Source organism: Clavelina lepadiformis, chromosome 1 (assembly GCF_947623445.1).
Source record: "Clavelina lepadiformis chromosome 1, kaClaLepa1.1, whole genome shotgun sequence".
Lineage (NCBI taxonomy): Eukaryota > Metazoa > Chordata > Ascidiacea > Aplousobranchia > Clavelinidae > Clavelina > Clavelina lepadiformis.
In genome coordinates, this window is record NC_135240.1 from 6,022,350 (window position 1) to 6,047,223 (window position 24,874).

Genomic DNA, 24,874 nt, shown 5'->3' on the forward strand with positions numbered 1-24,874 from the left:
TTCTAGGACAAGGCTTCTCAAACTATGGGTCGTAAACCCGTTTGAAGTGGCAAAATATAATTTTGGGATCATGAAACAAATTGGCTCGATACATCAGAAGTAAAAATTTATGTAACCTTTACACGAAAATTAGAAGTAAGCCTGTAGTGAAAACATCTCTACTGATTTTTAGGGGCAACTCCGTATTTCAGGCTGTCAGTTGCTTGCCAGGATGTCTGTCTGAGCTATGGAATGATAATTACTGTACAAGTGTAAATTTACTTACGTGGATTGTGTGCATTTGTATAATTTTGCCATCGACAAAAATATCACTTGAGGTTTGTGATAGGGCGTTTATTGTTTTAATATCATTAACGCATAGGCTATCCATCTAGGGGTCGCATTGAAAATTATTTTCTAAAATGGGGTCGCAGAACTAAAAAGTTTGAGAAGCCCTGTTCTATTAGGTATAGATATATGTGATGGCTCTTGTTTAAACCATGTTATTTTCCAAAAAATTTCTTATTTCTGTTATACAGGCACTATACGGTTTCAAGCTAACACAACAGCGGTAATTAAAAGTCAAATTGAAAACGTTTTCATTTATTTATGGCAAAGAATTGTAACAAGCATAAAAGTGTATCAAAAATGGCAGTGACTAATACATAGCAGCAATGTATGCAACCGAAACACAACTTTCTCTCTTGTCTCAGCGTTTTATTCAAATAGAACTTGTTCATCAAGTACAAGAGTGTTCTTGGTTTGGACGAAAAGGTCGTTTGGAATTTGTTCATGAATATAACTGACAATTATCCCCTCCTCTTGGGACGACCTAAAAATGAAAAGTCAGTTTCAAACAAAATCTGTAGTTACTATTAAAGAAGTTGCACAATATTTATTCAATTCAAATAAAAGTTAATTCCACTTTACCTGCATGATAAGTAAAGGTTTAGATAACGATTTGGTGATGGTACTGATTTAATGATGCTCAAATACAACGGTCCTACTCGATTGCAAAAATAAAAACCGACGCTTTCATGATATACGAACCCAATAGACTGAAAAATTACCTAAAAATATAACAGTTTGTACAGGAAAGTATTCTACTAGAGAAATTCCACTTAAATCTATGTAATCTACCATAAATGAGCAACATATCTATGCACCTTGCAACACTCAACCAGATCATATGAATTTGAAGACAGCAGCAATCTCGATTGATGATCATGACAAGATTTGATGGCAGGAAAAACTTTCTGGAAGATCTCTTCTATCGCAAATAAAAGCACTTTGTTTGAATCGATGTAAATTCTTAAAATTCTTAGTAAATTCAACATTGGTTGATTTTTTCTTAAATTTTTTAAAGGATATATTTTTCTTCCACAATACATTCCTATTCACTAAGACATTTGTAAATGCATGTAACTTACCCGTAGAAATGCCTTCAAGAAGGTTATTGGCATTCACAACAGAAGAATGAGTAACCATGTTACTTGCAGTTACGTTCAGTTGTCCAGCATGAAAAACATAACAACTTTCCGGTTCCTTTTCACTTATTTTTGACTTTTCCCCCAAGTCAGACAAAGTAGCTGTAAAAGCAGCTCTATATGAACAGGGACTGGAATCCCCCGCTGAAAATATCGGTATTGCCATCCTAGCAACTAGAATAAACTCTTCTTTCGGTTTCACGGTTTCCAACAAATGATCACAGGCGAAATCTGAAGTCCTGTCAATCTGCTGGTTCGTTTTCCAATCATTCAAGGAAGCTTTTCTCATCATTTTGCTATGAACAGTTCTATTCGCAACAGAAATATTTCCACTGTCAATTTCACTTGGCGGCGTTAGGATAACAGCAATCTTACTCAGTACCCTGAAACAACAACACCACCTGATTAATCAAATAGCATAAATATGGATCATAAAGGATGGTAAAAGCACACATGCAAATATGAAAGGGTATGCAGAAATTTTTTGAAACCCTATCTGTATAAACAGAATGTAAAAATGTAAAATTAAACCAACGCCACTTACTTATCTGACACGTTAGTTAACTCAAATCCAAATACCAACTGATCATAAATGACGCATTGCCAAGTTTTTTGAAGTATCACATATTCCACATCTTCGGTAATCTGTGCTTTTTTGTGGCAAGATTCGGAAGAAAAAAGATCAATCATATCATCGTCGTCTTCCTAAAAAAAGAAAAAAAAATTCAGTTTCTTAACACTAATTGTTCATAGGAATTCATTGGTGATAGGTTTCTGAACAACGAAAATCATTACTAAGTGGTTTACGAGCAAAGTTTGTAACGAATGCTGCAACTTCTGCAAATAACAATGAAAGTTTAATTTTCCTTTATCAACGTGTAAATTACCAAATGCAGTGTTTCTTTTTGCTGAGGTACAAGATGTACATTATGATTCATTTTGTACAAAGCTTTCCTGGTAACAGATATCACTTGGTATTTCTGTTGCAATGAATATCTAATGAAATACAACACACATAAAATTAATCAAGTGTAATAACAAATATACTGTGACGAAACATCTGATTCTGAAAGTAAAACATACCATTTATTACATATGTAAGGCTACACATCATGTAATGCTTCATATACCCAGTTTAATGAAAGGCTTCAGGTCTTGCCATGGTAATGATTGAAAAAGTAAATCATCAACTTAAACTGAATTTAAAGGGCAATGCGTGAAAGACAATCCAAGCCTTTGCAAAAATTTGAGCACCTTAATCTGTCTATGGCTGCCTTGTGTTTATTCACATTTTTCTCCAAAGTGGAGATCACTTTTCCGAGGGCTTCTTCACTACGTTCTTCCGTTTTTTCCCCATCCGGTGTGGATGAAAATAAGTCGTAGTCCATGTCGCATGAATGATCAACTGTACTTTGTAATGGGAATGCTGTAAAACGTAAACCTCAGAGTTTTCTCTACGTTCATATGCTTACATGCAATGCAGCAAACACTGTGCACATTCTTACCACTGAAGAAAGCACACAAGTACAGTAAGTAGAAATACTGGTACCAGTTGATAATGTTATATCCAATCTTTTAGGGTAAGTACCAACCTTCCACAGTTGAATTATCTTGACATAAAACATCTTCTGCACTTGATATTAATGCAAAGCCATTTGGAGTTATCTACATGATATAAGTAGGGAAAATACACATATTTGCAAAATACTTTTTGTTTCTACATATAGTATTTTATGGAAATAGGTTACCATTTGAAACATGTCATTTGAAAAGAGAACAAAAATGTTTTCAACCACATCACCAGAATGAGCAAAGTTCCCCATTGTTACATGTGCTGCGTTATTCCAAACTTTTAACACCTATACAAATAGCAATTCAGGACTTAAACGTTTCTTCTCATTACAAAATCAACTGTTTAAGTATTCTCTAAAACAAGTCTATTGTTGGCCATTTACAGCTTAAAATTCTTTTTATATATAACTTACTTCAAATTTTTTTAAGCTTATAGCGCACGACTTTGTAGCTTTTCGATCTAGCAGGATAGCGACAGCCATTTCCTCTTTTCCAACTGATTCTATAACGTCACAGTGTTCTAATGGTATGTCGCAAACCCCAGCAATGTCACCATCACGAAGACACAAAAGCTGATTGCGATTTGAGATCATAAGTAATGAGCTACCTGAAATACAAACAACAAGTGAAAGTTGAAGCTGAAGTCAAAGAACCTGTAATATTTCCACCCTAGTTCTACATTAGAAGGTAAAAACTTTTGTCAATGTAAAAGCGTGGTCACTTTACACAAACATACAAACTTGACAGCAATGTGTACAGGCAGGGATTCAGTATAGAAGTAACCACCTTACCTGGTGTAGTTTCCCATGTTGATGCTGCTATGATAAGCGAAGAGTAAATAGAAGGAACTTTGGGGTCTATGTAATTGATAGAAACTTGTACATTTTTCGAAGGGCATCTTGCAACAGTTACTACAAAAACTGTACATTTTCCAGCATTCTTTGGTGTACGACACTTTTCGACGCCAAGAAAAGTGATGTTTGTTTGTGAGTAATTGTATTGCTGTTTCAAAAGAAATATTTTTGCAAAGTTTTGCGCCAGAGATAAACATTTGATGTGTTGTGTGCTGATGTTTAAGTAGATCAGTTTCTGAGCGCTTAAGTTAAAGCATATTAGGGCTGGTCCACCGACAATAAAAACACTCTCATCCTTCCAAAATTGCCTACTTTTGTCCGGGATAGCGGCTGTGACACCATTTAACACTTTTAGATCAGTCAGTTGATAAAGTGTAATGCTTAACGCATCTTTCTCACTTGCAGCTTGCTTCCTGAATAAAATGCATGGTTGTACTGTTCCACTTAGTTCACAAAATATTTTATTGCATGTTACGAATGTCCAATTGCCCGGCAAAGTTTTATGTACAAGGGCTTTTTCAGAAACCGAAACTTTTTCAAAACTTTTGATGTATGGTGAGTATTTGAAGAGGTTGGCTGTTAACTTTGTTTCTGCTTCTTCTGATGAGACAATATGTTGAAGATGAAACTGAATCAAATGCCCACGATGAATAAGAATGGAAACAATTTCAACCATAACAAACTTACAAAAAATTGATACCTAAAATTTACAAGAAACAGTCGTGATATGAACTGAAATAAACATGCAAAATTTGCATAATTCAATATAAACCATGAAATGAAAAGTGGGCAGATATCATTGTAATACCTTACTTAACTTATTTAACTTTATCGTAAGTAGATGAAAAATTGTAATCGTGAAATTCCATACCAGTAATAAAACAATTCTCCCTAATTGAGAAACTCCATTACATATCCATAGTAATATACAAAGATTCGAAGCAATGAACAAAAAGCTTAGAACTGTTAGTGACAAATTAAAAAATTTCAATTAATCTACCAGTTTTAGCAGAATAAACTGACACAAACATAATGACACCAGTAGCAATATATACATTTATATATATACATATACACTGGATGAAATAAAAACATTCAAAGATTTGAAATTAAGCAGCAGGTGAATAGTTATTACTTTTAATAGTTAAACATTGATTCACAACATTGAGAAGGTGTTGGTTTTCAAGAGCAGCTGCAACTCTTTCTTTGTCGGCAAGTTGTTTGTTCACAGCTTTCTCGGAGTTGTGTGACCCTGGGGCAATTTCCACTTCTACTTTGAATCGCGGCGGTAAAGCTCGCAAAAGTCGAACTCGAATTGCAAGACCAATTAACGTTGCCATACTGCAGTGAGGAATTGTGGGCGTAAACAATACCTGCACGTAAAAACATACATCAATAAAAATAGCAGAAATTACCAGATTAATAACTTAACTTCCTGAAGTAGTAGTTTATGAATCGTAAACTAAAAAAAAACTGAATCTAGACAGTATATGCATTTACTGCAAATGTCACAAGCATATACAAAATAATGATGTAAATAAACAACTGATAAAATATCATCAGAAGGACGCAATCTGTCCAACGTAGCTAAACTTACAGTCTAAAGTTGACTTACGGTGATAGAGCCTTCTTCATCATTTACTGTGATGTCTTTTTCAGTGACAACCCTCAAGTCCTCAAGAGTGAGTGGATGCTCGGGATCGTTTATATCTCGGATGAGGTCGAAAATTTCACGCTGATCAAAGGGATCACGAACGTCGTTATCCAATTCATTTGTGGTTTTTAGCCGTGTGCGAGGAGTCACTCTTTGATGGATTAAAGGGTTAAGGTTGTCTTTATCCGGCATTGCGAGCAATTACTGAATTATATAAAATCTGCAGCAGTACCAATAAGTCCTAGCTATTTACTTTCAATTATTGTCACCATAAAACTTATAACGACCTTAACCTAAAACATACGCACTGACGAATTTGCTGTCGACAGTGTAAAAGTTAAAAACACATTATTGGTAAATTTTCAAAACAACAAATTTTCAGGTCGTTTACACTTAGAATCTTTTAAACCAATGGAGTGCTTACATTAAAGTTTCCAAGTGTACCTCAAGAATTTCGACCAACTTTACAGCAAATGACTAAAAGTATTTTCATTAAAGTATTTCTTGGTTTTTCTATTTAATTTTTATTCTGTTTAATCAGATTTTTATTGTTGAGCATTAGGGAAATAACCCAATAAGGCACCAATTTTTAATTACACAATTTCAACGTCAGTTTTCTATTTTAACTTTGTTTGTAATATTTATTTATTTTAACTAGTTTAACCTTTAACGTATGTATTTGAAATAAACAAAGTGTATAATTATTGCTTAATCTTTTCATCTATAAAACAATTTGTAAAAATAATAACCTTCAAGTAGATTTTTGCTTTTTGTGATTTCTATAGAGTCCAACCGATGTTGAAATACATTTCTACTGAATTGGTCTTTTTCTGACTGCGTGTCAGGGTTTGGTGTGTTTTGGATTGAGGGAATATCTGTTTAAATCGCTTACAATAAGCGGTTGCTTTAGACAGTTTCTGAAGCAAGTCACGAAGAAAATGACAAGGTATTCACTGGATCCAGAAAATCCTGCAAAGTCTTGCAAGGCTCGAGGTTCAGACCTCCGTGTACATTTCAAGAATACCAGAGAAACAGCTCAAGCCATTAAGGGTTTACATATTCGCAAAGCGACTCAATACCTGAAGGATGTTGTTGCTAAAAAACGATGTATTCCTTTCCGTCGTTTCAATGGTGGAGTAGGACGTTGTGCTCAAGCTAAAGAGTTCAAAACCACTCAGGTAAGGACTTTAAAATTTTTACAGCTTAATTGATTAAGGAAGTTAGGGTTTGTTAAACATGTTCGTTTTATCCTGCTTGGCCTGTTTTTATTAATATAAAGTTTTTTGTTCACAAATATAAAGTAATGTTTTGTGCAATAATCTTAAAAATTGCAAAAGGCAATTCAATATTCCAGGCTGCCATCGGTGGAAGTGTGGCAGCTGCACGCATGAGATTCGTCAACATGCACATCAAATTTTTTATTTTCACGCCTTTTCATATTAAACAAACAAGGAAAAGCCGGTTGTTTGAGTGCCAATTTATAATAAATCAACAAAGAATTGAGGTTTCAGTGCATGTCATCATTTGCATTTAAAATTTCGTCTTTCCATGCACGATTTCATAGGTTCAATTGGCATAAGCACATTCAATAGACTAATAACACACTCAACTGGAAACAACTTGTGATGACTACCAGCAACTGCACCCTTGAGATTCTTTAGGATTGTGCGTTGTGCACCCAAATGTCTCCTTTTTTACCACCAAAAGGTGGCCTCCAGGCTTTGTGTCTCATCTAGTCATCTTTGCAGACGACAAAATGCACCTAGTACACCATTTAAGACCCGGTTCACCCCAACTTTGGTTGTCCTGCACGGAGATCTCATCAAAAAGTGCCGTGCTCACCAACCTAAATTATGCAGATGCACAAATTTTGCCAAGAAATCATGCGCTGACTTTTTGTTTTTTGTAATTTTGTTGTTTATTTACTATAAAATGACTTTCAACAACCAGCTTGTGTTAATGATCAATTGGTGAATGTGAAGAAGTGTAATGCGTTTATTGGCTCTTCAGTGTGCAAATGCCATACTTTTCTATAGGAAAATGTGTTTTCAGTATGCCGGATAAAAACGCAAGTAAACGTAATGCTAAAATTTGTGCCATATCAGTGTGATATGCATGGCATAGAAAGTAGGGTAAAAGATCAATTTTGCGCCAGGAAATTGGCCCACAAGCCAATAATTTGTTCAAGCACAACATACAAACTTTCCACTTCAGCCACACTTTTCATTAAGTATGTTTGCTTTTTTTTTATTGACTCTGATTCGAGATTCAGACATCATTTAACGTAGAAGCCATTTAAAAAAGAAACCAAAACAACTTGGCACGAACAAGACATTGTCCCAACTTGACATAAAATGCAGTCAGCTCTTTGTGTGCATCCACTAATTGTGACATCGCCTTTTTCAGGGTCGCTGGCCTGTGAAGAGCGCCACTTTCCTACTTCAGATGTTGAAGAATGCTGAGAGCAACGCGGACGTGAAAGGACTCGATGTTGATTCCCTTGTCATTGATCATATTCAGGTCAACGCTGCTGCTAAGATGAGGCGACGAACCTACAGGTGGTTGATTATTATTAATGGTTAGTTATTAGTCGTTAATTACTGTAGTTAACAGAAAAGGGTAGTACCCTGTTGTATATATGCTTTCTATGGGGATGAAAACAGGCTTCGTTGTTTTATGAGCATGCTGATATGATGTTGTCATGATAAACAGAAATGTACGTTTTGTATTTTTCTGTTTATTTGCATGCTGTTGTCAATGAAGCCAACAGTAAAAAAGCGTCATAGTTCTAGTACGGTTTCTTTCATACTGTGCTGGTCTCCAATCGCTTTCACACTAAAGCAAGTACATCAGTTTAAGAGAATTAACCACATATGATTTCCTTATTAACATGAACAATGTATTTTAGAGCCCACGGACGAATTAATCCTTACATGAGCTCTCCTTGTCACATCGAGATGATTTTGACTGAAAAGGAGCAAGTTGTTCCAAAAGCTGAAGAAGAAGTTCGCAAGAAGAAACCATCAAAGAAGAAGATAGCTCGGCAAAAGCTTATGGGTCGCGAATAAAATTATTGTCTTACAGCCGTTATCTCAACTTCAATTTTGACTTGGAATTAGAATATACAGTGAAAGGTCATTCACCTGAAATTCTAGATCTTAATAGCTCGCGGAAAAATGAGTGTTGTTTCATAGTAACACCGGTTGTACAAAGTTTTGGTAATTGAGTAATTCAAAGGGTCCCTTCATTTTTGAGCTTACAAGCTTCCATTTCGCTTGATGTGGTGGAAATGTGTGAGCTAGGTAGCCAGGAAACTCTAAATATTGCGGCAGAACTAAGTTTAGATAGAGCGCCATACAAGTTCTCTTGCAGTTCATGAAACAGGAGTTCCGATATTGCATCAACGTCGACGCTAATGGTTTAACGTTAAATACTTTGTTACCTTAAAACAAACCTAGAATAATTTAAAAGTATAACTTTTTTTAATTTCGCTCCGATCTTTTAAAACAAATCAAAAATATAGGAATTATTCAGAAACTTTATTTTCAAGCTGCTATCTCTGATGTGTAGAGAAAAATTTTTTTAAGCATGTTCGTTTACGTGTTCCTTTATACAGGCTATCAAATTTTTGTATTGGACATTACATCTTTTTTAGAAACTATACTGTATAAAAAATTCACCAAATCCTAGTATTTAGTCATTGTCCAAATATCTGCTGCAGCACAGGATCAGCTTAGAGCTGATGCTCTTAACCAGAATTTTACAGATTTCTGGTGGCTGCTGCTAGCAGGTGTCTTAAGTGAAACATTGAGTAACTGATGCTTCATTAAAACTTTCTTGCAATATAAGTGGGTACCGTACTCAATTCTGCACACAGATTCATCATTGATATAACTCGCAAGCCAGATTTAGAACAGGAGGCAAAACGCTTTATTTTAAATAACTAGGAAGTAACATCTGTTCAAAAATAAAAATAACTGCTCAACAATTTAACCAACGCCCTGAAAAACATTAACTTCCAAAAACGATAGCCCCTACTGAGGTGACAATTATTAATTTTTAGCTTTTCACGATAATAACATAGTTTTCGGCCACGATTTAAAAAAGTGAGACAAAGTGATTTTGTACATACAGGTTTGACGTACCAATAGACCAGACATGTTTTGAGACAGACGTAACTTCTGACATTTTCAGAACGAACAGAAAACGGGTAAAACTTGATAAAACACATAAGATCACAGTAAAAATCGGCTATTTCCGAAATATTCTTAATCAGGGCAGATGCTCCTTGGACTAAAATACAATCCTGAATAATAAAACCCCATACACGGCATGGCATAAAAGCAGTGGCAGTGTGTGAGCTAGGCGAATTCCCTTTTAAACCCCGTTGACTACTCATTTGTGATGGGTGCTGAACTTTCCAGACGACGGCGCAGATCGAACCAAATTTGAACTTTTCAAATTGGTTGTGACGTCCCTTTCTATGAAGAGCCCAAGTGGTTTTCTTCAGCGTCCATATCCTCAAATGATGGTAGTGTGGGAGCTTTGAGCGTGGACACGCAGTCAAATTTAGCATCCTTGTATTTCTCGTTAAGTGCTTGTTGTGGATGGTTGGGGGCATTTTCAAAAATCTCGCAGAGTTGTTTTATGCACGGCGCAAGTTCAGAAAGCTCGTACTTCATGTAGTGTTCCATTGTTTCATCCTACAGAAAAAAATACACACATGAAAATTTATTTGAGTGAATTTTCCTGAAAAAACCTTGCATCTTGTCATGTTCACCTACCCATAACTTTCCTGATACAGTGTAGCATGCCAAGCAAACCGCTGCCGCCGCCATTAGGGATGGGAGATACTGAACACAGTCAAATTCCACCAAAGCAAGTTCACACAAATACTGAAAAATAAAATAGCTTTAGGTCATTTTGGGTCCATTTGTAGAGAACCTCATGCAGTATCAAGTTGACATGGGGGTAAAACTGTCTAACACCCAAGCCAATTTCTTAATGATAAACTAAGCGGATATTACCTGTGCTAAATATTCCGCTTTCTTATTTGCTCCTGCAGCTTTCAGGAAACGTTTCAAGAACTGGTTTGAAGTCGGAACAGCAACGTCAAAATTTAAAACTTTGAGGATGAGATGTTCCATTCTCAGAACCTGCTTCTTTGTGTAAGTGTCGTCGGTGATGTAAACAAATTCCCCAACATCTGGAGGATATATCTCTTCAAATTTCCTAAAACATTTAGACTGAAATAAAACAAGAATTTGCCACATAATTCGAGTAAAAAGAATTTTACAAACTTACGCCGCAAGAAACATGGCAGCAGCTCCAACTAACTGAAGTTTGCCACGCAGAACAGCCATTTGCGAGAGAAAGCGGTCGATGTAATTGACTGCGAGATGTGTTGTTTCTGTGTGGAGTTTGTACTCATCCGCAACCTCAACCAACCAGTCTACGAGGATGGCTCGCATCCCAGGAGTGATGTCCTGCTGTTTGCGCATGTAGTTTGGTTTCGGTCGATGCAGTTGCTGTAAAAATGATTTTTAACTTGAGGAAAAAAGAAAAACCGGCAAATCAATTAAACACATGTCTTTGTTGGCCATTACCTCTGATTCACGTAGATGTTCAAAAATCTCAACAGCATATTCTGAAAGACCGTAAATACCAGCACTAGCATCAATGTCAAAAATATTCAATCTTTCTTCATCGTCCATGTCTAAGACCATGGGCGAATCTGCAGATTAAAAAAAACGATCAATATTAGCAGAAACAGTTTTACGCTATATTTGAAATGTGTAAAGAGCCTCCAATAGCTAATTGTAGCTTTTGCACTGAATGTGATGTACACTAATCTAAGTGTTAATGGGTTTCCATTTCAATGGCTTACCGACTGAATGTAAGGATGTGTCATGTCCAGAAATATTTCCCAGCGGAGGGCGGGAAGTTGGAAGTGCTGTGAGAGCAGGATGAAGTTGTGTCGATGCAATGGCAGGAACATCGCCTTCTTCAGATGAAGGCTTGTCTGATTTAGACTCCGTCGAGTTTTCGTCAAATATCTAAATTTCATTTGGTTAAGCTTGGCAGTGTTGTAGTGCTTACTATATTTATCTTGCACAATATAAGTTCTGAAGGCCTTGATTCTCTTTATACATAAACTTCAAACTGTGTTTTGTTTTAATACAACTTTTAACGCAATTTTCTCATTTACTTAATTGCAAAACGTAAAAAGTGTTAACAGACAATAGTCTATAAAATACAGTACATAGTAGTCTTCTGAATTTTAAGTGTTACCTTAAATGCAGTTTGCTTTGGAGCAGTGGAGCTGAAAAAACCTTCAGTTGTAGCATTCTGCAAAACCAAAGACAGATTTATAACCGCGAGACCTTGGTAACTTTAAACAGCAGTAACTAAACAATTAGTATTATACAGCAAGAATTGTGTTGTATGTCAAATGTGCTTGATGAATTTTGTCTATACTTTTTAAAATACCTGCTTTGCAGCTCTGAATGGTTGAATTCTTCCAGACACAGTATTTTGATTGATTGAACCTAAAACTGGTCTGGTGGTTGCGGACTTTGCTTTTCCTCCAATTGGGACATTATCAGGGTTGTAATTTTTTTGACGATTTTCCCCTAATACGCCTGATCGTGTGGAAATATTCGTTGTTTCACTGGCCATCTTAAAACCTTTGAAAATTAAAAATGCGATAAATTTAGAGTTTCAAAAAATCACCTACTAAAAACTGGAGTGAGACCTGGACTGTTGGAGACAGACAAACCAGAACAACTTCACTTCAACATTAAATTTAAGTACTGAAATAACTACAGTTACATCTACACAATCTGCAATCTAGCCCGATCTACATTTTTCTGAAGCTATAGAAGACTTGCCCATTTCAATTAGAAACAAAAACCGTTGCTAGTACAGAAGTGTACACCCAAATGAAATCACAATTTATCATTATCATAAATTTATCACATCACAAAGTAGCTGGGGACTAGTATACAAATGCATGCTGTGGTAGTGCACTTGTATACTAGACCCAAAAATCCTTGTTCAATAATTTAACATCTGACTTATAGCCAAAAAGCTATTGCAATAATGCAGCGGTACAGGCCAAACTTACAAAACTAGGCTAGTACTGGTGTAATTTTAGCTAACATAGGCTATACCTTCTTGAACTTCGTCCGCAGTCTTTTATTTCTCTGGTATGATTCAGCGGACGAGGCTTTAGGCTAGGCTACCTGATTTGCAGGTGAAGACGATCAACCTCAACTAAGTTAATTCTGTGCCAACGTGTCAAAAATGTGCTTGCCCTTCGCGAGATTGCATTCCACGTACAAGTAAGGCGTTGATGAGAGGCGAGTGTGCGGCGTTTATTGCTGTTCAAAAGTGCCGCAGATTTCTGCTCGCATTCCCAATTTCTGCCTGGAACTCCTGGGCTTGTGTTTACAGCGTGTTGCCTTGCCAGCGAGGCTGAGTTTGATGATTAATTCAGAGCAGAGCGACGCCTGATCCGTAAATAGTTACCCAGCTAGATCACCTGGACAACGCGGAATCCCTTATTGTTCTAAACGCGTTTTCACAAGGCTTCACTACTCAACCGCTGACGCAAACATAAAATTTAGAAAAAGGAAGCAGGCAAGTAACGCCACGATCCGGTTTGAATGCGTTTTAAATCCCCCGCTATGGCTCTAGCCAATTAAAATGCGCCATTTTGGTCACGTGCCCATTCATTCGACTCTGTGAAAAGGAGGCGTCGTTTGTTCTTTTTTCCCTCCTGAAGAGAAAAAAGATAATACGGCGGAAAGTACGGCTCTGAGGTTTTGGCGGCGCAAAACCAAATCATTCCTCTGAGCGGGAGATTAAAACGAGGGAACAACGATTTCAAAGCCTGACGCGGATTCTCAACATTAATTTTGCGCTTAGTTTTATGAAAAATTTAAATTAAATTAACAAAATTATAATTTCTACAAATTTTTATCAATGCTTAATTTTTGTCTAGAAGTTTTTTAGTTCTGCAATTTTTTTATGTCAATGTCGTTCACCAGTACCAGACCGAGGCGCGTCACCCGATATAATATGCCTAATTTTCATTAAAGCATAAGACTAAAATGCATTAAGTGGGTCGAGTCGCAATTAAATTAACAATATCGCTTACACCGGGTTAATCTTGTTATACGGCGCTCCCGCTCATTCGGACATCAAATAATTAAAACCCGAGATACAAAGAAATAAATTCTTAAAACTCCAATTTCATGGCAGGAACTGGTTGTACTTCTAGGAACTTCAAAGTATTGAAATCTTTTCTACATTTTCTACCAAGCGGTCATGATCTCCCTCAAGATTGCATCTAGTGCAGAAAATGTGGTTTTTTTAAAAAAAATCAACCCTCTGGACGTAAGCAAGCGAATAGTGAAGAAGCAGGTCGTTGGAAACACTTCCGCAAAACTAAGGATCTGTTGAAAATCTTATCGGTGAGTTATTCGGGTCTTTTTGTTTGCTTTGTTGTAGGCCTATCGCATGCCTGGTCGTGCCGGATTGTGATTTGAGCCACTCTGTAAACTTTACCGAACCGACGAGTTCTCAATGGAAATTGTTGTCTTTACGTATCTTGTTTCTCGTTGACTGTTAGGTAGGTTTAAATGCCTGGGTATTTGAAAGGTCGTTAGTAAGTCGCTTTGCTCTATAACAATGAAATGTATGTGACGTGTCTAATAATCCAAACAAAAGATCGTCTCCAGCGGCTTGCGTCGTTTGTGGATCTTAGTGGGCGCGAAATTTGATTTCTGTAACCGGGAACAGCTGTCATGTTACCCAGCTACACATGGCTTTGTGACGCTGCGTCCTGTTGCGATAGGAGGCGGCCGTCAAACTAATTTACTAACAGAAAGATTTTCACGGTTGATTGCGGAGGAAATCTTTTACGGATTAATCAAAAAATCTGCAATATCCTACTCAACTTCCAAGTGTGATGTAAAATCGATTTCAAATTATTTCATCCAGCCCATGTGCTTGTTTAGAACTTACAAGCCTATCGGCATTATACAACAACTTATACCGTAGTAGGAAATGTAACATACTATATACTTGACGAAAAACAATATTTTACAGAAATTTTTGAAAATTTTTCGCACCTAGAGCTTTATTAATATAAAAATCCTAATTTCTAAATATTTTCCTACCACCCATTTTACGATCATAATTTGCGACCCTAGAATAAAACGCATAGGTATAAAGAATAAATACATTGTAATGCAAGTCGTACAAAGTAATAACAATGAAGAAAAAGTAAACAAAAAAGCGTTGCTTTTTTATTACAGGTGACAAAATTTGACAACTGGTTTACGCATAAATCTTCTTTTGTCTATGAGTGTATTCCGCGGCGGTACTTCGGTTGATAAAAGTTTACTGAAAAAACAAAGTTTGAAACCGTACCATCGCGTCATTGAGGTTTCCCTATTGACATTACAAAGCGTTTGTGACGCCACAATAACGCCACTCATCATAAAAATATCGCGTCGTTGGAACTGTTAGTAGATGCTTTGTACTTAATTTCTAAGGAAAGCTTCCAGCTGTGTGGGCTGCAGGTTGGGCTATACAAAAAGTTGATGCAATTTTTACGGTTCAACGTTCTTTGCATCGTAAAACGTATCTAAAAATAAACGAACCTTTTTGGAACCTTCCACTTATTTTACCAGCCGAGAGATCATGTGCTAGTTGTTTTATAAGCGTGGGTTAAAGCCGTTGTCTTCAATAACTGCCTAGTCGATGGATTTTCGATGCTGTATCTTACCAGTTGAGTTTTTATGGTTGATTAGGAAAAAATCCCGAGTTTTTTCACAACATAACAGAGCGTCTTCTTGCAGACTTACACCCGGGGTTGTTGCTAGAACGCACACCGGCAGTATAAAGTCAAAGAATGCACTTTAATGGTCTATTAAAACCGGTTCGATTTTCTGTCCACCGAAACTATCGGGTGGTTAGTCGGTCATTTGGATTGAACAAAGCACGATGAAGACAATTGTATATGAACTATTTTGATGTCATAATGAAAGATACGACGCACAGAGAGCTGACTGGAGGTTATTTAGACGTCTCGGTGGGAATTGTCCCATGGCTTTTATTCCGTCATCGGTAATACTATCTTTCTTTGTAAGGTGCAATCGCGGGTGAAAAATCGTCGTTTTCTGAGCGAGATGTCTTATTATGACGCCATTAGAGTGAGCATTTTCAATAATTACTGTACGTAGCTGTTTGATAATGATGCATCGTGGATCTTAAACGAACGTCATTTTCGAACAAACAGCTTTACACAATGTCACAACACAACGTCAAGACCTGTCCCATTTGAATTAAGAACTGTCGATCTTTTTTCGATAAACTCCTACTTTAAAACCCGACAAATTTATTGCATGATGTAAAACGACGTTGACAAAGTTCGCGAAGGCGGTGAAAAGAGCAAACGGGCTGGCAATACAACACTGTATCGTTAACACAGCCATGGCCGAGAATGAATTCTCCTGCTGTGCTACGGTTCTTAGCGTATCAAAATCAATCTATTCAAGATCACAAGAGTGCGCAATTATCGTTGACCCTGAATGACGTCACGTTTCCGATGAACTTCCGGTTTCGGTTGGCGAACTTGAATTCGATCCTGCGGTCGCCGCTTCATTTAATGTCAGAGAAGACAAGCCGTCGAGTGGACTCTGCGACGCCAACGTGCGGCCGTCATCTTCCTTGGCCAACATCGAATTCGCTTTCAACTTGCAAGCGTGTTTGTATGGAGGGTCTATAGGAGCTTGGGTTGGAGGGTGGTACTTATATTCTTCAGCGCCATCCAGCTGATAAAACAAATGCAACCACGGATATTTTCCACAAAATATTGAGAGTTAAAGTTCATGTTTGCAACAAACAATGGGGTTGTATCAAGTTATAGTATCAAGTGTATTACATTCTTTTCTTGGGATGTGAAACATGTCAAAGCATCAAAAATACGAAGACTGTCAGCAAACCTGTAATTTGTAAGTTTTGTCGGAATCGTAAGCACTTAAATCTCCACAAGCTAGAAATGGGACGATATATCTGTTCGGTCCTTCCATCTGGTTGAAGGCCTCGTCGTAGTTCATGTCCAATAGTGGATTGCACATATTTGGTACGTAACCGTCAGGCGGATTGTAACTTTCGCAAACCATGAAAGCTTCTGTTCAAACAGAATTACAGTTATTAACAATTATGTTAAACAAACACTTATTTACTGTGTCACAAAATGTCAATAAACTAAATATCTCTAGGCAGAAATGTAAGGAATCAAAATAAAACCAAACTGTTAGTATTTGAGAACATATTTCAGTGTTGTTTTTGGCGGGAAGATAATTATGATGAGCATATAAATAATTTGCATCATTTCCATAAATCATTCTAACTGAATAAAGGTATGCAAGTTTATTAATTTACAAAAAATAAATGAGCTCTTTTAATGACCATGGATACATGAAAGCAATAGTTTTACCTATGCTTGAATTTCTTGAACTCCTGGGCTTTGCGCAGGTGACAGAGTCAAAGAAGAGTTGGAGTTGTGAATAGAGTAAAGTGACATCTTTACCTAGTTGAAACGAAAAAGGATTCTGAAAATTGGTCAGCGCAGTTGGTACTCGCAAATTATAAGAATACAATTTCAGATAAGCAGAATAAAATGCACATAATAGAAGGTTAAAACGAATTTCCTGATCACTCACGTAACTTTCTTCTTACAAGTTATAAGAAAACTAGAACTCATTTATCATTTTTTTACAGCATTACATCCAAGTTAAACCAAAGAACGCCACTTATAAACCACTGACCTCTAAATATTTTCGCAACAAAAGTTCCACCCTTCTTCAAAATGTGTGTTGTGATGTTTAATGCCTAGAAATGAATTGCAGTCGCCACAGTCACATACAGTGCATTTAAACCAGTGCTCTTCAACCTTTTTGTCAACGCGGAACCCCTCATGTACTTTCGCGTTTGTTACGGAACCCCACTAACAAAAGTTTAGAAGTTACAAATTGCTTGGTCAGAAAATAAAATATTTCGTTATTACACAAGTCTGTACTCTCTACTCAGTCTGCTTGTACTTTTGTGATCTGTACATCGGCAACATCCTATGACTGTGATGCAACAATAACGTTCTTGTTAACAGCAAGTGACGCAACAATTATATCAATGTTTTTATTGGGTTGTTGACTGCACTAAACTTCTTGTTTAACAAACTGGCCTACTTGGAGTATGAATGCGGTACAGTGATCTGAAAAAAATCGGAATGACGCATCAAAATGCTGAAGCAAGAAATCAATTTCCCTAAATAAACGAGGAACCCTCGCGGAACCCTGAAAACTCACGGAAGAAGAGCACTGTTGAAGAGCACTGATTTAAATAAATAAATGATGATTGTGTCAATCAAATGTAAGGGCCTCAGGGGATTTCATTGGAAAATAATAAGTAATACCAAACCAAAAACATTAGTATCCACAGTATGACAATAATTTACTTACAGCCAACAGCAATTGTGCTTGAATATACTCATCTATGTCATGAAGACCAGTAACTTAAACATAAAAAGACAGTCGATCAACAGTGCTTGGTACAGCACACAATACCAAAGCTTTTGGTTCATTTTGAAAGTTAATTTTTTGCAAGATTAAGTATCACTTCATACCATCAGGCGCTCCGTCACAAACGACTAAATCAGCGGGTTCCCCTTCAAAGTGAGCTATGATACTTTCAGCAGTTGAAACCTGCGAAAGTGTGCAAGAGCTTCATTTCTCGGCTCTGAATTATTTTATGGAGTTCAAAGGCAGAAGCCAGATTCAGTGTTGGCAACAAAATACAGTCAGAAAAGTAGTAATACCTTTGTGATGTCACCTTGCATCGTGATAACACCTGGAAGGGGAGCCATTGCTTGAAGATCCACTGCAACAATTTTTACATCATCGCTTGCTTTATCACCACATCCCCTGAGGAAATTATGTGATGTTTAGGTAAATATAAAAAAACAGGACATAGTTTGGCGCTCTGAAGGTTAACATTATATTTGCGGGTGCCATTTTGCAGTACACCTGAAGAAGCAAGCTCATGTTTGCGAAAGCTCATATAGAAAAATATAAAATTAACCTTCAGAGTGCCAAACTATATCCTGTCTTTTATTTTACTTAACTTAACTTAAAAGAAACATGTGAAGCTGCCAACACAGTGGACTTAGCTTATTATGACCATAATATCTGAATGATCACAATAACCGACACTATCACAGTATGATAACATTTAACCACAGCAAGATTGATGCAGTTAAGGCACAAAAAATGGCAAAAAAACAACGAATTCATTATTTATTTCATTAACATTAAAGTCAATGTCAGCAAATGAATTAAGAATACACGTGGTGCAATTGTCGATGTCACATTGCATCACCAACTTTAAAACTTGAAAGAAAGTTTTGAAAAAGAAATATCTGTGGACCGGTCATAGTAAACAAAAAATTTTACATGGCAAAATTCGGGACCATAACAAAATGGTCATATAAAGCGGATTCTAGTGTAATAGCTACTAACACATCATCACATTACTACCTCAGCTTTCGGGTCAGAACTTGGCTCCAGCTTCCAGGCGCTGCACAAAGATCAACAACTCGCTTGATCCCGTCATGAAAAAGCTTAAATTCTTCATCAAGATGAAGAAGCTTAAATGCACTACGAGCTCTCCAGCCCTGTTCTTTAGCGAGTCGGTAATAAACATCTCTCTTGTCCTTTGATGATCGACCCATATTTACATCGACTGCTTGTGTTTTACGATTTTAAAAAATGATTAAAACGGTTACATCTCAGCGTTGTAAATATCGGAATAAGTTAAGGATACTCTTCTGTGAAATCAACAAACTCTATTTACAGAAACTGATAATTAATACAAGCTACTGATAATAAGTCAAAATTGAACTACTAAAGTGAGCTTGTCTAATAAACATTACGTTTCTGTGATAAAACATTTCCATACATGAGGATATGGCCAAGAAAACAACTTATTTTATACTGTATTTTAAAAACAAAACATCTGTAATTTAAAATTATGCACAAAACAATGCTAGTTTACTATCACGAGTTTAATGAAATAACATATTTTTCCACTCGGCATACCATATCAAACAACGAGTTGTTTTCAAATTGATGACAATCTTAATGCTGAAAGGTTTAGACAGAGCAAACAAACAATCATACTCTTGTTTAAATAAGCGATACTTGAAACATTTACGGCAATTATCAACCAGATAAACCCTGAAAAGTTATAGACAATTCATCCACTTCACAAGTTGCGAAAAGTTCATTTAGATAATTTCAGGAAAGAGTCACAACTTAAACGGATGTAAACTTTGGCAGAGAATGATAATCATGGCACAATGCACCGGCATATATTTTCTAGCTTTTGGGTCCAAGTCTCGGCCCCAAAACAACTCTTTCACCTTGAATTTCTCTCATTCGGTGAGTCAGTGATGCAGTAATTAACAGAGACGATCTAAGATCTGTTTATTGGCATTCTACTCCTCGTCTGGGTGCTCTTTCCTGATATGTCTTCTCAAAAAGTCATCTCGATAAAATGACTCCTGACAAACATGACAACTGTATGGGGTTTCCCCTGTGTGTATTCTTATGTGCCTTCTCATGTTACTGAAAGTGACAAAGAGTTTTCCGCAAAGTGTGCACTGGTAAGTTTTTTTGCCGTCTTCGTCTATGATTTCTTTTTCATATTCTTCGAAAACTTTTGGCTTGGACGTACGGGGCTTCCTCGGAATGACTTTGGTGTGCTTGTTCATATGTCGAAGCAAGTATTCTTTTCTGAGAAACTTCTTCATGCAAACATCGCACTCAAACCTAAAATCGCCTTTGTGTATTCGCTGGTGTCTCAGGAGATTGCCTCTAGATGTATAAGCACTGGAACATACCATGCACTGGTATCGACCATCTGCTGTCAATAAACAAAATGATTCCTTACTTTTTTCAGCATAGCCTTCCTCAGGATTATGCTTCACTGGTTCCTTAAACAGGCCTGATTTCCTCCATGGCAACATAGATAGCTCTTCTTTGCCAGTATCATTGGCAACATTATTTTTCAAAACCTTTTCATTGTACATACCAAGCATACTGGGCAGTTGCTTTGATTGCTTTAAGGCCCTTGAGGAATGTATCATTTTCGTTTTCCTGAAGTCAGGTTTACTATGCTTGTTTAAATGACGCTCTAAATATTCTTTTCGGAAAAACTTCTCACCACACAAAGCACAACGGAATCTTTTTTCCCCGGTATGTAGTCGATGGTGCCTTATTAAGTTGCCCCTTGCTGTATATGTCCGAGGACAAAGTTTACACTTGAACTTCCCATCTCCGGTGGATATGATTGGAATCTTCTTCATCGTTGTCTGAATGTATTTCTCATCATTTTCATCAATGTCAGTGTCGAGTATTTCGTATGGTCTTCCATCTTCGTCGCTGTAATATTCTTCACTTCTTAGTTCTTCCTCCACAAATTCTTGCTCATCCTCAGCTGATTCAAGGCTCTCCTCCACGTCTAGTTTTGTAATACCTAAAGACTGAAGCATTTCGGCATCCGTGACGTCGACATGAACTGTACAAGATATCGGTATTTCGTTTTCCACTTTTACGGGAGGTTCCGCTTGAGAAAAAGCTGCTTCTATGATGTTTTCAGAGGAATTTTCGAAATCATTTGCCTCATCTTGAAAGTCTTTTTCAACATCTTCTTCATTGGGTGTGCTCTCAATTATGTAGTGTTTTTCATGAGGCCCCTGTTCGTTTTCCAACAAAGAGGAAGCATCCTCTTCCACGAGACTGTCTTCTTCAAATACCACACCTTCAGTTATACTGGTCGAGAGTTCACTTATTTGTGCTGAAAGACGTTTGATTTCTATCCTCATCTCTTTTCGCATGGATCTTATCTCTTGCAAAATAATTTCCGTCTCAGAAGCTTTGTTTTTATTTAATTTAAGGCTCATCTTCAGCTTATTCTGTCAGTCAACAAGGCCGTACTGACATCACTTAAGGAGCTAGCCTGACATACAGCTGTGAAAAGGACAGGTTACAAACAAAACTGCAATTAAAATAGGTGCAAGCTTAAATGGGTGAATTAATAATTTCACTGCAAATAGACACGTGTGCATTATTTACACACAGCAATTGTTTTGTAACAAGGATAATGCTTAAATAATTAACAAAAACAGTGTTTCCAAAAATTTTTATCCCTCTCCTGCTGGTTACACTATCAATTTAAAGAAGTACCGTTTTGATTCACTCCAGGTTGGAAAGTGTGTTGTTTTTGAGTGAGATATCACCCATGCAACAAGATGAAACAATTGCCATTATATGCACAATTAATATTAATCGCCCGTACACATAGCAAACATTCCAATCTGGGATTCACTAAAGGCCATATTAATTGATTGTTCTGATCGAAAAGTTTTCAACAACAGATGGTGGGTGCAAAGACACAAACTTTGGCATAATGGCATGCACTGATGTCTCAATTCTTTGTTTATTCATTATAAATTAGCGATCAAACAACCAAAATTTCTATGTTTATTATAATTTGATAAATAGGAAACAAAAGGTTGTCGTTCACATGTCGATGAACCTCTTGCCGGTGCTACACTTCTCACTATGGTTGATTGGAGGCTGATACTTTCAGACTTTGGTGATATATGTGTTAAACAAAAAACTGCCAAGTAGATCATTTCAATAATTGTGTCTATGTGTACATATTTGCTTAGCGAACTCCAGTTCAATTTAAGTGCACAACTTTGACGTTAATCACACATCATATATATATTGATATACACATATATTGATTTCTAAGATATCTAAATTTGCATGCTGCACTAAAATGTTGCGAGCACCACATTGGGACACACCAAAATCTGAAAATAGCAGCTAATTCTACATACATAGAAATTTGCAAAAAAGTTTATCAGTAAACATTAAACCAACATGACAAAATAGATTAAAATCTATACAGCTATATATAGGTTACAGACAGCACGGAATATCAACCACTCATACTTTAAAACGAGCCTATAATAGACAAGCATCTTATATATGCTTGACTGGAAAGTAAGGTAGTTTTTGACAAGAAATCGTACCTACAAACAAATTTTTGGCATATTGGCGCGCACGGACGCTTCCATTCTTTGTTTATTTAATATAAATCCGCAAAATGATTAAAGTATTCAGCATGCATGTTGATGAATCTCCTTACTTTCCACTATGGTCTGTCTGCCTGGACGGAAACTTTTACTTTAGCCTAGCACCGGGGGATTTACCCTGAAAAATTGGGTTTATGTTTTACGCCACGACAGTTTAAAAACATATATTTGATTTAAAACTAATTTATTTTACGCCATAAATAAACCTATTTTAATAAACATGTGCCGATTCTAAGACTGTTGGCTTGTCTTGGCCCTGCATATCCGTGCCATCGTCAAGAGATGAAACTTACAACTTTAGTTCCTTTAGGAAATTTTACGGCACTTGTAATAGGCTATTTGTATGCGTGTTTTTGTGACACGATTTCAAGACGCCACGATAGAACGGCCGAAGCTGATAGTTACGCAATGGCGTAAAGTTATTTGTCCCTTGGCCCGCCGGAGATATCATACTTGTATGTATGCTAAGTTTTGCACTCAGGACTTGCACTAGCCTAAGCACTAGGCGGGACCAGGCAATGCAGGTCTAGTACTTTCTTAACGCGGCAATCCTGAATAGAGCTGCCAAGTAAAATATTAACTTTTTTCTTTTTTTGTATTTGCAATTTTCTGACTAAAAACTTTTTCAGCATACAAAACTCTCACGTAATCATTTTAATCTCTTGATAACTACGGCAATAACCAAAAAAATATTTTTAAGTGAGTAGTCCGACATCTACTTTTCAAATATCTGACGTGGAAACCAATTTACGTCAATCACAATTTTGCATTTAAAACTCAGGTAACGTCCATTTGGTATGGTCGAGTCAACGACGGGGTGATTACAGAACCTGAACAACTTTTGCTCGTGTTCCCCGATCGAGTAAACAGTTCCAAATTTGAACAACATGATGATAAAATCAAATAAGCCAACGGCTACACTGGTGACCCCACCATGTTTGATCTAGATTCTAGACTCTAGAACAGTGGTTCTCAACCTTTTTAGCTTGCGGACCGGTAAAATTTCAAAACAAATTTTGCGGACCGGTGGGCCTTCAAAAATCAACCCAAAATTTAATTACAACAAAAGTATCCAACTCAAAAGCAAATAATGGAAACTTCAATTAATGAGAAATTTGCTGCTGTCTTTTTGATATCATACGTGTTACACGTGGTTCTATTGAAGTTTCTGCAAGGCGAAGTACAGAATTGACTTCCTGACGATATCTTTGTTTGGTCTTGATGAGAGATAACGATGAAAAGCTTTTCTCAGGTTTCATTGCATCGTTTGAAAATATTTTCGCGCAGACTAAGCACATGGGCAGCGGTACTTTTTCACTGCTAGGAGCAATACTGAAATCGAGCTTTAAGAACTTACTATCATACTACCTTATGAAGTCTCCTTTTCACTTTTTGCTTGTTTCTGCGTGATCCATATCAGCATCGCAAGATCGTTTCAAGCCATGTTGTAAATCTGAAGTAGTAGTTTCTTCCTCTGTACGGTCAAAACCACTAACTTGATTTTCACTGTTGGGTTTCATTTGCTGTTAAATTTTGTTTAAAAGTCTTCTTAGCTTTCACATACAACTTGTCTTAGTCGCGTTGTAGTCTACTTTTAAACAGTTGGACTAAGTAAACGGAGCGGTACAGATAGTTATAATGCAAAAAATAAAAGTTTGAAACGTAGTCAATGTAGTAGATATAGAGGAAAGCAATTAAGGCTGGTTTTAGGGTAGAACCAAAGAGGCCCGAGCCCCCAAACAATTTGTTTTGGTCAGCTGCATTGTGCCACAAATGAGCAAAAATAAACTGATGTAAATTAGAATGCGTAAAATGTAGCAATTTTATTTTACCATATCAGCGTTTGAATGTTTGTTTGAATTTTTCAATATAAGATGTCTATGATTGTCCATGTGTTAATGAAATGTGGTGAAATCTGAAATATGACGTCAATAAGAAAGAAGGTGAAGAAAGCAGAAACGAAATAATAAGAAAGCGGGGTAACTGGCTTACTGACGCTGAGGGATAAAAAGCGATTTGATCAAAGAAATATTTTCCTGAGATGTAAAAATTTGCCAATTTCCTTAAAGATACGTGAGGTGTGTTGTCAATT

The 24,874-nt window shown here is 36.7% G+C and overlaps 5 protein-coding genes across 6 annotated transcripts; 1 reads left to right on the top strand and 4 right to left on the bottom strand.

Moving 5' to 3' along the window:
• Positions 1-542: 542 nt before the first annotated feature.
• On the bottom strand, positions 543-4,582 carry LOC143465425 (uncharacterized). Of its 2 annotated transcripts, none has more exons than XM_076963706.1 (11): positions 3,830-4,582; positions 3,452-3,645; positions 3,215-3,325; positions 3,059-3,131; positions 2,721-2,892; positions 2,354-2,462; positions 2,011-2,171; positions 1,410-1,849; positions 1,146-1,246; positions 910-1,049; positions 543-811 (listed from the first exon to the last, which is right to left on the bottom strand). In XM_076963706.1, the coding sequence occupies exons 1-11, from the start codon at positions 4,566-4,568 to the stop codon at positions 697-699; spliced, it is 2,355 nt and encodes a 784-aa protein (XP_076819821.1). In that variant the 5' UTR covers positions 4,569-4,582; the 3' UTR covers positions 543-696. The 2 variants fall into 2 exon arrangements, with proteins under 2 accessions (XP_076819821.1, XP_076819811.1); XM_076963696.1 differs by having other exon boundaries at positions 1,146-1,249.
• A 10-nt stretch (positions 4,583-4,592) lies between these two features.
• On the bottom strand, positions 4,593-5,898 carry LOC143465430 (MIP18 family protein galla-2-like). The gene is made up of 2 exons (XM_076963719.1): positions 5,508-5,898; positions 4,593-5,265 (listed from the first exon to the last, which is right to left on the bottom strand). The coding sequence occupies exons 1-2, from the start codon at positions 5,736-5,738 to the stop codon at positions 5,002-5,004; spliced, it is 495 nt and encodes a 164-aa protein (XP_076819834.1). The 5' UTR covers positions 5,739-5,898; the 3' UTR covers positions 4,593-5,001.
• A 466-nt stretch (positions 5,899-6,364) lies between these two features.
• On the top strand, positions 6,365-8,629 carry LOC143459771 (large ribosomal subunit protein uL22-like). The gene is made up of 3 exons (XM_076957419.1): positions 6,365-6,724; positions 7,953-8,104; positions 8,455-8,629. The coding sequence occupies exons 1-3, from the start codon at positions 6,485-6,487 to the stop codon at positions 8,612-8,614; spliced, it is 552 nt and encodes a 183-aa protein (XP_076813534.1). The 5' UTR covers positions 6,365-6,484; the 3' UTR covers positions 8,615-8,629.
• An 824-nt stretch (positions 8,630-9,453) lies between these two features.
• LOC143457731 (cyclin-A2-like) lies at positions 9,454-13,181 on the bottom strand. The gene is made up of 9 exons (XM_076955300.1): positions 12,719-13,181; positions 12,036-12,232; positions 11,838-11,894; positions 11,434-11,602; positions 11,153-11,280; positions 10,851-11,074; positions 10,574-10,778; positions 10,331-10,441; positions 9,454-10,249 (listed from the first exon to the last, which is right to left on the bottom strand). Exons 2-9 carry the CDS (start codon positions 12,222-12,224, stop codon positions 10,028-10,030), a joined length of 1,305 nt encoding a protein of 434 aa, XP_076811415.1. The 5' UTR covers positions 12,225-12,232; positions 12,719-13,181; the 3' UTR covers positions 9,454-10,027.
• A 2,756-nt stretch (positions 13,182-15,937) lies between these two features.
• LOC143458953 (tRNA (cytidine(32)/guanosine(34)-2'-O)-methyltransferase-like) lies at positions 15,938-20,092 on the bottom strand. The gene is made up of 8 exons (XM_076956267.1): positions 19,154-20,092; positions 18,436-18,541; positions 18,244-18,322; positions 18,080-18,132; positions 17,390-17,453; positions 17,059-17,151; positions 16,562-16,749; positions 15,938-16,390 (listed from the first exon to the last, which is right to left on the bottom strand). The coding sequence occupies exons 1-8, from the start codon at positions 19,345-19,347 to the stop codon at positions 16,154-16,156; spliced, it is 1,014 nt and encodes a 337-aa protein (XP_076812382.1). The 5' UTR covers positions 19,348-20,092; the 3' UTR covers positions 15,938-16,153.
• Between the last annotated feature and the right edge of the window lie 4,782 nt (positions 20,093-24,874).